Genomic DNA, 14,157 nt, shown 5'->3' on the forward strand with positions numbered 1-14,157 from the left:
TTTGTCAGGCTTCTACTCAGTATCAGCTGAAAGGTCCATCACTCTATGAGGCCTTTCCTGGTGCCCAGCCCTATATACACACACAATCCTCCAACACACACAAAAGCACATTCTCACAGTACCCTATACTTCCTTTGCAGACGATCGACTCAAGATCTGGCTTTCTCCCCAGAATGTGAACTCCATGGAGGCAGAAGGCTAATGCCTGGTTTACTCCAAAGCCACAGCCCTGAACACAAAAGCAGGCACATAGAAGGAACTCAGTACACTCAGGCTGAACTGGATCCTGGATCCCAGGCCTCTCTGATATAGTTCTTCCAGAAGCCTTATGCCCTGCAGACCATCACCTTTGATTCCTCTGCCCACCTCTGATCTACCCCCTAAGCATCTCTGAGAGTACATTCTGTGGTCACCCTACTCCCTGTCAAACGTTGGGGCTGAACAGGCCCATTCTTACAAGGATGCTTCCAACTCTGCAAAACTATGAAATCCCTGATCTGCAGTGCAGAAAGGACTGGCAAACCAATAAGCTCATGCATACCTACACCAGCTCCCCCACCCCACCACTATCCTTTAACAAAGATAAACATGTTGCCCTTATTCCGGCTTGAAGCAACTACCTTTAATCTGGCTTCACCTGTATCACAGTGACCGGAACACCAGTGCCTAAGACTGTGAGGAACAGGAAAGGCTGGTCCACCAGTGGGGCACTTAACCCCACCAGAGCCTTGAAGCCCCTCACTCTCAAGCAGTGTAGTGAGCATTCCTGGGCTGCTCCACACTCACACTCCCAGGGGGCAGATGGATGACAGGAATGGGCTCCCTGCCAGGCCCTACCCAGCCCAGCCCAGCCCAGCCCAGCCCAGCCCAGCCCAGCCCAGCCCAAACCATCTCACCGCTCCTCCAGTCGAACCCACAGATCACTGAACTGCCTAAGCCGCTGCCTTCGCTGTGGGCGTGGCCGCCTCCGCTTCTTCCGATACTTCGGCTCCGCCCCGCCACCCAGGTCGGCCCTTCCGGGCGGGGACACGTGAGGCAGAAACAGCGAGTGGGCCGCCAACGCAGCTTCCGGAGCTCGGACGTCCCCAGCGGCCACTTCCGGAGCGAAGACCGACGAGAAGGTGGGCCCCGAGGACGGAGTTTGGCGCTTCTCTCTGTGAAGAGGGGCGGAGGGAAGATGGATCTGAAGGACAGTCGCACAGCATGGCGTCCTCCCCACCCTCAGGGCCTCAAAAGGGAGAGAGAATGTCAAAGTTCAAGCTGCCTAGGGAGGGCTCTCGAAGCCACCTCCAGAACTGATCCCTTTGACGCCTTAATTTCTCCCTCCCATACTGTCACCATAGTCGTTCCAAATCCCCCAGCTGGGGAGGAAACAGAAGATCTCTTTTAAATTGTGTATAATTACTCCCCTTCCCTAACAAGGGGTCCCACTGTCTAGAAAGTCACTGAAGATTACAGCATTGAAAGCAACATGAAGAATGTTTAAAGGCCATTTACCTAGGACAGTTGAAGTGGCCCTTAATCATGTTAATCCCCCCTTTACCCTCCTAAGGGCTTCACTCAGAATGAGTCTGTAGCAGCCCCATCCCCACCTGAATGACTGCTACTGTTCACAGCGCTGGCCTCTGACCACCTTACCCCAGGCCTCACCATAAGCCATCCTTCCCAAAGAGAACATGTGTTTCACAATTGATGAGAAACTCAAACTTGCTTCTAGTCTTCCCCTAAAGGTGACTATAGTCCCCCCCCCACCCACCCCAAGAATCTCTTCTGGTGGGGAAATAAGCTGTTAGAAGGACCAATTTTCTTCCTGCAACAGGACTTTTGTCAAGGGTTTAGTTGGGGTTGAGAAGGGCCAGTAAGAGATGAATCCCAGCTACTAGAGGCCAATCCCATTGTCTCCTGATGGAGGCACTGAGGGCCCTGAGGCTCCCATGCACCTGAGAAAAGGGAGCCGTGGATGTGCCAAGTGCATCCTCCAACAATGTGCCTGTAGCAGACCAGCATATGAAGAATTCGGTCGTTCTGCCCTGATTCAGCCTTGATGAACTAACCATTAGCCAGAAGCAGGGCTCAATTCTGACCCACAACCCAACAGAACTGAGATGTCAACTAATATTCATGGCCCTGTGTGAGGATGGAGGAGGTATAAGAGACAAAAAAAATGAAAAAGGGAAAGACTCAGGGTGGGCAAAAAAGGTAAAAGAGGGGAATTCCTCAAATGGCAAAGAAGAAAGGCCCCTATTCTGAACTTGAGCCTGGGAATCCCAGCAACATATAGTGACAGCTACAAGACCCCTGGAGGACAGGACCTGCCAGATTCATCACTATCTCTGGAGCCCAGCACAATGCCTGACTTGTAAGTGTGACACCACTTAGATGAACCTCTTCATTATGCCAAGAAACTGGAGCCTAGAGAGGAAAACTGTCCCGCCTCTCTCTCTCCAAGATTCTGGTGGCCTCCTAGAGGATTTAGGAGCAGATGGGCAGGCAGACCCCATGCCAAGGCCCTTTACCCCAGCAGAGATTATGTCTATGTCATCCTTGACCTCCATATAACCCAAACAGGCTCTGGTACACAGTAGGCACTCCAAACGAGGTCTGTTGCTTTTACTTAGCAAAGAACATGAACTCAAATTCATGAAGGCTCAGCTCTTAGGGCTTCAAGCAGTGGATCCTCACAGTGGGACAAATCACAGCTTCTATTCTGTTCAAATCACATCACAACAGACACAAGAAGACCTCAGTCCAGTTACTGCAGGTAGCCAAGGCCAGGGCTTGAGAACCAGGTTAATTGCCCCTGCACGTGGTTGGGGGGAGGAGGGTAGATTAATCCAAAAGAAATTGGTTTTACTTCTCCTGATTTTTATCTTTCTCATATTTCACAGCTGAGATGTCCTGGGGGATCATAACATCCACTTTACAATTTAAGGAAACTAAGGACCAGGAAAATAAACTTCCTTACCCTAGGTCCCAATAAAGATTCAGTGCCATTTTCAAATAACATTCATCATTAAGATTTTTTTTTTTCGGTTTATAAAGCTAATCTATTTCATTATAGAAAATATGGAGAGTATAGCATGGTGTCGCTATAATCTCCTGGGAGAGACCCTACAGACAAATGCTCACAAGGTTTCTGGCTGCTGCTCTGCCAGGAACAGAAAATCCCAGGGGCTGAACACAGCCCAATCCATCCCAGAACTTCTGGGCTAGCTTAAGTATCCCAGCAGAGCTTGAGGTTATAGGTTACCATGTTTTGGTCCATCTGAATTCCCAAAGTTTAGCAAAACCTCTAGTTATGTATGAAGCCTAGGCCCATGGTCATTCTGACCACAGTAGAGGACTCTTGGGCTGAGAAACTGTTTGTCCCCTGCCTGAATTTCATATAATCTACTCACTCCATGGAAGTCTCCAAGAAAGAAACACTGGATGGCAGTGGCCCCTCTCCTGGGCACACACACACAGGAGGACATGTGGTATCCAGGAAAGAGCCCAGGCTTGGAAACCAGGGCAAGGTAATTAGCCTTTCTGTGCCTTTGCTGTTTCTGTGAAGTTGAGCTATCTCGCCTGGCTGCTGTGAGGATTGAAACGACTCAGTCACTTCACAAAGGGCTGAGCTCACGATCCGCATTCCCTGTGCATGCCCCTTCCTCCCAGTCCCTCTGTGTGGGGATGAGGGACACTGGATGTGCGCCAACAAGCATGGCCAGAAGCCTCGAGCACACCCCTGTGTAGCCTAAGGAACATTCACCAGATCCTCATTGGATTTGTGGTAGGCAGAATAATTCCCCCCCACCCCAGAGATGTCCACATCTTGATCCCCAGAACTTGTGAATACATTTGTTACCTTTCCTGGTTAAAGGGCTTTTCTGGGTGTGACATAGGACTATGAGAGGGAGATTGCCCCAGGCTATCTGGATGGGCCCCATCTAATCACATGCATCCTTAAAGCTAAAGAACTTTTCTGTGGCCTGTGGGAGATGTAAGTACAGAAGAATGGTCAGCGAGATGCAGTGTCACTGGCTTTGAACCTGGTGGAAGAGGTCACAAACCAGGAAATGTGAGCACACACACACAGGAGGACATGTGGTATCCAGGAAAGAGCCCAGGCTTGGAAACCAGGGCAAGGTAATTAGCCTTTCTGGGCCTTTGCTGTTTCTGTGAAGTTGAGCTATCTCGCCTGGCTGCTGTGAGGACTGAAACGACTCAGTCACTTCACAAAGGGCTGAGCTCACGGTCCGCATTCCATGTAAACTGGAAACTGGAAAAGGTGAGTAAACAGATCCTCCCCTCTCCAACTCCAGAGGGGAATGCAGAAGGCTCCAGAAGGGAATACAGCCCCACTAACATCATGTCAACCCAATGAGACATGTCAGACTTCTCATCTACAGAACTGTAAAATAATCTTGCTTGAAGTTTATAGTAGTTTGTTGTGGTAGCAAAAACAAAAACAAAAACCCTCCAGCATCCATTATCCTGGAAGAGGTGTGGGTGTGGGGGACTGGCTAAATCCTTGGGATCAGCTCAGCAGGAGCCTTGCCAGCGGCATTTCCTGTGTGTTCCAGCTGTGTGTTCCAGGTGACAGTGGAGGGGAGTGGCTGCCAGTTGCCCTCCCCTTATTCCAAAATACAGCCCTTCTCTGTCCATCTTGTACTGGTCTACCCCAAACCCCAAGGGGCTGGCAGGGCTGGAGTAAGCTAGGTCACCAGTTGGAAGGCCTCCTGCCCCCTCATTCACACAGCCTGTCCCAGATCCAAGTTCCATATGATCAGAATCATCCCTCAAGGGTTATCAGATCGCTGCTAAGGAGAGTAGGAAGGAAGTGGGTGTGTTCACAGCCACTGCACTGGCCCTCACCAATACCTTCACTGTGGATACTTCCCCCCACCCTCCCCCCAGCTCTAGGCCTTTTTCCCCCCACCCCCTCCTCTTCCTGAACAGAAGCTCCTTTCCAGACTTCCTGCTCCCTTGTGGCCTCCCCTGGGAGCACTGCTCACCACTGAGAAGTCATAGACATTTACCCAAATGGAGCACATAGGGTGTGCCAGACGCCAGGACAGCTACCACAGATGCACACACCAAACCCCTTGGGAATTCCTGCGTGGGGGTGGGCCCTGGCTGGAGCAGAGAAGAAGATAGGGCATTTGTACTGGACCTCACAAATACTGACAGAATTAGGGGCGGGGATGACGACTGACCCTCTGGCAGAGGAAGCTGCTTGAGCAAAGACAAAAGATCTGGGAAGTAAAACATAGAAGAAGAAAGGGCAGAAAGAGAAGGGACATGCAGGTGGGGCACTCTGAGCCGCACTATGGCACTGATAACCTGTGTGATCTTTCTGTTTGTCCGTCAGGAAAGGAGAAGAAACACCTGCCTCACAGGCTGGCTTTGAGGATTAACTGAGAGTCCGTGTAAACTTGGCTGACACCTGACAATCTATCAGTAAATGTTCTTTCCTCCCCTGGAAATGTGAGCGGCCGGGCTGCATGTCAGCATGGTTCTCAGCCCTCACTGTGCATCAGAATCACGGAGAGATTTTCAAAATTGTGATTCCTGACCTTACTTCCTCCCAGAGGCAGGTTTCAGGGTTAGAAAGAGAAGTAGGAAGTGCACATACGTACATACACATGCACACACGTACATGCACACCCATGACATATACACACATACACACACAGGCACGGCAGGGTCCTCTTCAGCACCCACAAGCACTGGGTGCCAAACACCAGCCGAGTCAGCCCCGCAGCAGGGTGGGGAGCTGAGAAGGGACCAGGAGGCCCAGCCCACCCTGCTATCCAGGAGCACAGAGCCCGTAGGTGAGGAAAGACCCAGTCCCCCCAAACCAAGCAGGAACCACTAAGGGCTGGGTTCTCCGTCCAGGGCTGACGGAGGAGATGAGGGAGAGAAAGAGCCACACTTGGGCCATCAGCAGAGCTGGCTGAAGGAGAGGCAGGGTCTTCCCTGTCAGGGGGAGGTGCACAGGCAGCAGCCTGGACAGGAGGTTTTCCCATGCAAGAAGCCTACCTGTGCTGGAAAAACGGTAGGGACTGGGAACTGAGACATCAACGCACAGAAATCGGACTTTGGAAAAGAACAGGGAGAAACCACTGAAGGTTTCTGAGGAAGGGACACTTGCAAGGTTAGTCCCACAGAAAGGAAAGAATGGATCAGAGTGTGAGGGCCAGGGGAAAGGAGAGGAGGGAACCGGAGAAAGGAGGCCCGAGGTGTGATAAAGGTGAGAAATGAGGAGTCTCAGGTGAGGGCTTTTTCAGAGTAAGGGTGCCAGTGCAGAACAGTTACTACTGATGCACTGCGTGTAGGTATCAAGTAGCGGGGGGAGATGGGCCCAGGCTGTACTGAGGGAGACTGTTAGAATTCTGGCCCACCTCCCCCCACCCACCCCTGGGGGGTCACTGGACTTTGAGGAAGGACCCTCTGGAGTAAGGGGCTAGCAAGAGGCCCTGGCTTGAAACAACATGAGTTAAGGGAGATTCTAAAGAGAGAGAGGGTCCCTGGGGAAGAGCAGCCATAAGCAGGCACCACCTCCTACCCCCTCTCTACCCCCTCAGCAGAGGACCACCCCCCACCTCCGCATTCACCTCAGCACCGCTGAGATCTCTGCCAGGAGGGGGCGCTGGTGACCACGATCTGGAAGAAGTGGAGGGAGGAATGACATGTGCTCTGGGCCGAATTCCTATGTTGAAGCCTTGACGGCCAGTTCCTCAGAATGTGACTATATTCATAGGCAGGGCCTTTAAAGAGGTGATTAAGCTAAAATGAAGCTGTTAGGGTGGGCTGGGATCGTCTGACTGGTGTCCTTGTAAGAAGGGGAAATTAAACAGACAGAGACGCTGGGATTATGTGTGCACAGAAGGCGCCATCTGCCAGCCAGAGAGACATCAGGGGAAACCGAACCTACCAACACCTGGATTTTGGACTTCTGGCCTCCAAAACTGGAAGTAAATATATTTTTGTTATTCAAGTGCCCAGTCTGTGGCATTCTGGGATGGCAGCCCAAGCTGACTAGTATGAAAAGGGAAGGAAGTATCCACACGGCCATCAAAATTAGAAATAAACTGACCTGGGGGCGGGGGGAGCTTAAGGAAAGAGGTTTGGCTCCTGCCCCCAAGATGGGTCTCACAGGGGCATCCTGCGCCTTTAGCCCCTCTGACCTGACAATATGACTGATTCCACCATCTGCCTCCCTGAAACCTCCCAAATGCCCACTGGAAGGGCACTGAGCATTAAGCCAAACCACCCGTCCTGGGGCCCCCAGGACCGTGGAACAGTCTCTCCTTCTAATTCTCTGCTTCAAGACTATGAGGAAAAGTCCACAGTCTTTTGTTGCCCAAAGTGCCTGCAGCCAACCCACGTCTGACAGAGCCGCAGCCACACCAGGATGCCAGCTGAGCTGGGTGCCAAGTGTCTATTTAGCCACCAGATGGGAAAGGTGATAAGAGCATTGCTGGGGGCCTCTGGAGCCCCTCAGGGGACAGCCCACCTCGGTGCCCAGGCAGCCCTGTGGGGGTCTTGGTCCCCCTACTTGCTCCCCAACCAGGATAGAAGCACAGGAAGGTTACTTGTTGATGGGTCGTCCAGCGGGGGCGTGTTCTACCTCATAGCCTTCACGCCGCAAGACATCAAGTACTGTGTTGTTGCCCATGAAATGACCTGTGGGAAGAAAAATGATCAGAAACACGGCAGTTCTCATGATTACTAAACATACCCCCAAACATATACCCCAGATCAAAGAAATAACCTGGGCAACCCACCATCCCTTCTGTCCAGCCCAGGAGAGTTCCAGAGTGTCTAGACAGGGAAGCAGTAACCATTATTTCAGAGATGAGGACACAGAGAAAAGTGCAGTGAGCTGCCCAGAGTCACACAGTAAGAGGACAGCCGAGACCCCAAATCCCAACCTTCTACCTCTGAAGGCACTGTTAACAGTCCTGACAATTCTCCTTATTTATACAAGCCAACCACCTCTAAGACCCAAGCCCCCTTCTGTCCGACACATAAAGATAAATGTACAGTTAAAACCTCTGTTTAGCAGAAGCCGCCATAGCTGGAAACCTCAGCTTGAATTTTATTTCAGTTTTTCCCTTTTTTTTTTTTTTAAGATTTTATTTATTTGACAGACAGCGATCACAAGTAGAGAGGCAGGCAGAGAGGGTGGGGGAAGCAGGCTCCCCACCGAGCAGAGAGCCTGACACGGGGCTTGATCCCAGAACCCTGAGATCATGACCTGAGCTGAGGCAGAGGCTTTAACCCACTGAGCCACCCAGGCTCCCCTCACTTTTTCCCTTTTGATAAAAAACAACAAAGATCAGACAGATAAGCTTGTGGTGACATCTTCAAATAAACATTTTAAAGGCCAAAAGTAAATCTTGAGATTAACCTTCTTTCTTTTCAGGTTTTTTTGTTTTTGTTTTTGTTTTAGGTGGCTCCATCCATGGAGCCCAGCACAGAGCTCGAACTCATGACCCTGAGATCAAGACCTGAGCTGAGATTAAGAATCAGTTGCTTAACAGACTGTGCCACCCAGGTGCCCCTCCTTTGGTTTTGATGCTCAGAACTGACATGACCCTGTCTGTGACAGTGTATGGCACTTTAATGTCCTAAATGGCCCATTAAATTGCAGCAGTCTATCACGTGATGGCATAGAACTTTAGAGGGATTGTTATTATCTCCACTTTAAATTAGAAAACAGGTAAAACAGGTTCCGGACCTGTTTAAGGTCTAAGCAGCGGCAGAGTCTATGCAATTTTGACACCTCAGTATTTGATAACCAGAGACTGGGACAGCAAATTAAGGTCCATCCATGCTGCAGAAGAGACGACAAGTGGTCTGTAGGTCTCTCCCGTGTCCTGGTCCCACAGAAGGAACCTGGATCAGCCTCTGTGACCCTAGGAAGGCCAAGGGCAGGGACTATGGCAGAAGATATTGGGCCCTACTCCATTCTTGGGTTCAATTGTAGGGTCTATGACTCCAATATTGATGAGAGGCAACTGGCTCAGATGAAAGGGGCATTGGCAAGGCCCAGATTAACCCCAGTGCAGAAGTGCACACATTATGCCTGGGCACCTGGCTGGCTCAGTCAGTAGAGCGTCCAACTCTTAGTTTCGGTTTAGGTCATGATCTCAGGGGAATCTGCTTGTCCCTCTCCCTCCCCCCCAATTCTCTCCCACCTTACCCGCCCCCCCCCACACACATGCGCTTATATATACATGCATACATACATACAAGATTATGCCTGGGCTGGGTGGAAGGGGTTGTGGCTAATAAGCTTGCCAAGTGCTGCCCTGACCTCACTCCCCCAGCCATTGCCAAGCCCACACAGCAGGGGTGATCACAAAAATAAACAGTCACTGAACATTACAAGGTAAAATGATTTACACATCACTGGACACCGTCCCCCCATGCCAACAATCCTATAAGGTGGGCGTAGTAGTATCCCCATTTTACAGGTGAGAAGAGGCACTGAGAGATGAAGCAGATAGCATCTCAAACCCCAGGGGTCTGGCTCCAGAGTCCACGCTCTCCACCAATCAGGAAGGCAAACAATATTTGTCAAGTCAATGAACTGCCCCCATTACAATGCTTTCTCATCACAGAACCGAGCTATTCTGTTTGACTTCATTTTCCTCCTACTCTAAAGGCACACTCCATTTCTCATCTCTAAATTTTATCTCCAGGCCCCTGTAGCAAAAGCTGTTGTTTGCTTTTAAATGCTGGAGCTTTTAGTTTTCAGTTATCCTCACTTTGCAATTAAAAGTTTGCTAACCGCAGATTTTTTAAATTTTAAAGCACTAGTACTACATGTCAGGAGCAATTTCTGGGGTTCCTTCAGCCAACACAGCCTTCGGAAGGCACGGAGAAATGGATTCAAGCGGTGGAGAAAAAAGCTCCAGGGAAGAGAACCTGGCACTAGCAGCTGCCCAGGGCACTCCCGATCCCCAAATGCCCAGCGGCTGCGAGGCCTCTCCCCAGAGCTGCAGCAGTACGACGAGCTGTGCCCAGAGAATGAGGCTAGCCCAGGTGCTGCAGTCTCACCTGAGCCCTCTGTCCAGCACAGTCCCCAACTAGAGGGCCTGCCCCACGATCTGCTCAGATCAACCTGCCCACCAATCTGCCCACCAACCTGGTGTGCTGCCCAGCCTCACACCACAGGGCAAGTCACTGTCATCTCAAAACATCCACCTTTCCCCCAGCACCCAGTGCCCTACTCTACCGCTGAACATCAGGAAAGCTCGGGAGACATCAGCTGAGTCTGGCAGGAGTGGAAAGCAAAAGACCATGCTCAGAGGTTGGCACCTTCCCTCCTGGAAGACCCAGCACTGGAACAGCCAGCCACTGGAATAAAGCTACCAGTTCTGCATCCCAAGAGAGAGCCACCATCACACCACCAGACACCATGAGGGCTTCTGGGACCTAACTCCTATAGGATGCCACAGGACCAGAGCCAACAGCTTTAGAGACGGGCCAGTTGTGGGCACAGTACGACCTGGCAGAGTGCACAATCCAAATACAGAATGATTCAGGGAAGAGGAAAATCGCTCACCCAGCTCACAGGAACCAGCTACCAAAGGCAAAATTGTTCATTTTTCAATGAACAAAATATAGGAGCCCAACCTCTCATTTTCTCCACAACAGCTTTATTTGAGTATAAGTCACATAATATAAAACTTGTCTTCTTTTTATTTATTTTAGTAATCTCTATACCCAACGAGGGGCTCAAACACATGACCTGGAAATCGAGTCGTACGCTCTCCCGACTAAGCCAGCCAGGCGCCCCTAAAATACATTCTTTTAAAGTGTGCAATTCAGAGATTTTTGAAATATTCATAAAATTGTGCAAACATCACCACTATCTTATTTTAAAACATTTTCATCAGCTGAGATTTTGATAACAATTACACTGAATGTATAGATCAATTTGGGGGAATACTGTCATTTTAGCAGTATTTATCAAGTCTTCCAATTCATGACCATGAGATGTCTTTCCATTTACTTAGGTCTTCTTTAATTCCTTTCTATTACATTTTTAGTTTTCATTATACACCATGCATGTCACTTGTTAAATTTAGTAGTAAGCATTTTTTTATGCTTTTAAATGGAACTGGCTTCAGAAAAACCATAAGAGACCCTTAGTCATAGGAAATAAACTGAGGGTTGCTGGAAAGGAGGTGGGTGGAGGGAAGGAGTAACTGGGTGATGGACATTAAGGAGGGCACATGATGTTAATGAGCACTGGGTGTTATATAAGACTGATGATCGCTGAACTCTACCTCTGAAACTAACAACACACTGTATGTGTGCTTTAAATTAGTTGGATTTAAATTTAATATAAATAAATAAATAAATAAATAGATGGCCCCGGTTTCTTAGCCGCATTTTCAAAATTTCATTGCTAGAATATAGAAACATGACTGATTTTTGTATATTAATCTTGTATCCTGCCTCCTTACACCCTTGGTTATTAGTGCTCACGGTTTTTTGATGGATTACCTAGCATTTTCTATACACAAGACCATTGCACCTGAGAAAAAATACAGTTTCACTTCTTCCTTTCCAATTTAAATGTTTTTTATTCCTTTTCTGTGTCTAATTTTACATTGTTGAAGAGACACACAGTGAGAACAGCCATCCTTGTCTTACTCCTGACCTTAGGGGGAAACTGTTCTGGGCTTTCACCATTAAACATTAATGTGGGATTTTTCATACTGACCTTTCACAGGCTGATGAAGTAAATTCCCTTCTAGCCCAATTCTGAGGAGTGTGTTTATCATGAAAGAATACTGCACTTTATCAACAGCTTTTTCTACAACTATTGAGAGCATCACTTGATGCTTAGCCTTTAGTCTACTTATATGGGGTTAGCATGTTGACTAATTTTCATATGTTGTGAAAATGGCCCCCGGAAATCTGCAACCTAATCCCTGGAACCTGTGAATGTTATGTTAGGTTGGGGGGAAGAAAAAAAAAAAAAGATTTCGCTGCTGTAATGAAGCAGGATCTTGAGGTCAAGTGATAATAATTATACCGGACCCCTCCAGCCACTCTGGAAGAGCTTCTCTCCAACCCCCCCTCCCCCATTTTACTCCTAAGAAAAACTGAGGGAAGTGACTTGCCCAAGTCTATGAAGCTAGTGGAAGAAATGAAGGGAGAAAGCGGAGGCCAGCCAATGGTCTCTCTGCACCCTACCAGGCTCTGGCACTTCCATCTTTAATTCTGGAGGGGGCAAAGATAGAAAGTGATAGAATCACTCAAGAAGAGGGGATAATTTTTTCAAAAAGCCAACAGAAGGAAATCATTTTCCCAGTCTGTTTCCCCGTATGCTGGTAGCAGCGGGGTCTATCCGCCCCGGGCCTTCCAGCGAAGTTGCAGCCCTGCGGGGGCGCTGGGGCATCAGCAGAGCCTCTTGGCGAGTGAACTATGGCAAAGAAGGTGCCTGCCGTTCAGCTCTTTTCCTCCAGGCGCCACCCCAGCAGGCCCCTCGTGGAAGGAGCATCCGAGCCCAGTGTCCCAGCAGCGGGAACCTACGACTCACCAGCTCCAAAGGCAAAGAAAAAGCCTTTATCAGGAAACTCTTCCAAGAGCGCCTTCACCCGCTTCCCCATTCTCTCATTCCGCTTGTAGATAAGCTCCTGGCGGAAGTAGCTGTCGATCTCCTGCGCCGTGACGCGCTCCTGGGGCGGCAGTGTGGCATTAATAAAATTGGGAACCTCCGCCAAAAGAGAGAGAAAAGGAAAAAATTAGGGGCAACAGAGTAACGAAGTAAGTTGCTTAATTGGAGCGCCAAATCACCCAGCCTAGACAGTCAAACTGCTGGGGGCGGGGGGGGGGGGGGGTGCGGACCCACCTCTCTTGGGGTCTCCCACCTGCTTTTTCTTTTTTTTTTTTTTAAGATTTTTTTATGTATTTATTTTGACAGAGAGAAATCACAAGTAGATGGAGAGACAGGCAGAGAGAGAGAGAGAGGGAAACAGTTTCCCTGCTGAGCAGAGAGCCCGATGCGGGACTTGATCCCAGGACCCCGAGATCATGACCTGAGCCGAAGGCAGCGGCTTAACCCACTGAGCCACCCAGGTGCCCCCCACCTGCTTTTTCAAACTGGGATATCATTGTCTGTAACCCAGGTGCAAACACAGTAAATGAAGCACTGAAAGAACCCTTGGGCTATTTTAGACAGCGCTTCTCTTCCATTTAAATGAGAGTGCTTGGCACCATGTGTTTGTACAAGGAGACCCTATCTTTGCCTTAGCACATCCCGAGTTTGTACTTGTCAGATTCACACATGCTTTCTTTAGGAAAATACTTTTACATAAATACATAGTTTAGAACCAATAATTATGATTCTACCACCAAACACATGGAACGCCTATAGCCATTTGACTGTTTTCTAAATTCCATACATGTTCATTGTCATTACGACTCCAATTCCCATGTCTTCCTCTTGCTTTCTCCGGTGTTCTTGGCCCTCCTGGCAAGTGTTTCACCTGGCTCCGGCACACATCTTGGCCAGCTGCGGTGTTTGGACTAACAAAAGGGTGACGTTACACCAAACTATGACCATCCGGGTGGTACTTGCAGCCCAGCGGCTGTAGATGAGGCGACAGGCAGGTTCTCTCCCACCGCACGTGGATCCCCTCCTCCTGGGTGCGGTGCTCTCTCCTCTACCCAGGGATTTAACAAGCTTCACCATTTGCAAGCTTATAAAACAGGATATCCTCCCAGGCAGCTTCTCCCACCTGCAGTGGCCCCTCCAAGTCCTTCTGAATGTCCTTATTCTGTGGCACAGCCGTCAATTTCCATTTCACCAACAACAGATCCCCTTCGGCTATTTACTTGGAATACTTTTTTTTTATTTCCAAATCTAAAGCCTTCATCTATTCCTTTATCGTCTTTTCAAAAATCCTGTCGTTTATGTGCGATCCTTCTGTCCATTTCTCCATGTCCCTTCTCTTCAGCACAGTACTTCCTTTGTACCACCCCCTCCCCCACAGGCAGCCCAGAGTGTGCAGGGCAGCCTCCCACTGCCATCCTGCTGTCCCTTCTAAATGCCGAACGTGCCCCCTGACCTGCGCCCCTCAGCGTGACCAGCCTGGCCCTCCTGGCACCACCTCCTCAGTACCCCACACCACCGGTGGGGGCGCT

The 14,157-nt window shown here is 49.5% G+C and overlaps 1 protein-coding gene across 4 annotated transcripts in view; it reads right to left on the reverse strand.

Annotated features, from left to right (window-relative positions):
• The window catches only part of TRABD2A (TraB domain containing 2A), a 54,721-nt gene that overhangs the window by 2,437 nt on the left and 38,127 nt on the right, over window positions 1-14,157 (reverse strand). Inside the window, exons 4-7 of one of the 4 annotated variants that reach the window (XM_059188234.1) lie at window positions 12,551-12,725; window positions 7,581-7,671; window positions 6,600-6,648; window positions 897-1,154 (exon numbers count right to left, since the gene is read on the reverse strand). In XM_059188234.1, the coding sequence (XP_059044217.1) occupies window positions 933-1,154; window positions 6,600-6,648; window positions 7,581-7,671; window positions 12,551-12,725 (537 nt within the window). In that variant the 3' untranslated portion in view covers window positions 897-932. Of the gene's footprint in view, window positions 1-896; window positions 1,155-6,599; window positions 6,649-7,501; window positions 7,672-12,550; window positions 12,726-14,157 lie in introns of those variants that run through there. The other 3 variants (XM_059188233.1, XM_059188235.1, XR_009357335.1) reach the window with 3 other exon arrangements.

Source organism: Mustela lutreola, chromosome 9, assembly GCF_030435805.1.
Source record: "Mustela lutreola isolate mMusLut2 chromosome 9, mMusLut2.pri, whole genome shotgun sequence".
Classification (NCBI taxonomy): Eukaryota; Metazoa; Chordata; class Mammalia; order Carnivora; family Mustelidae; genus Mustela; species Mustela lutreola.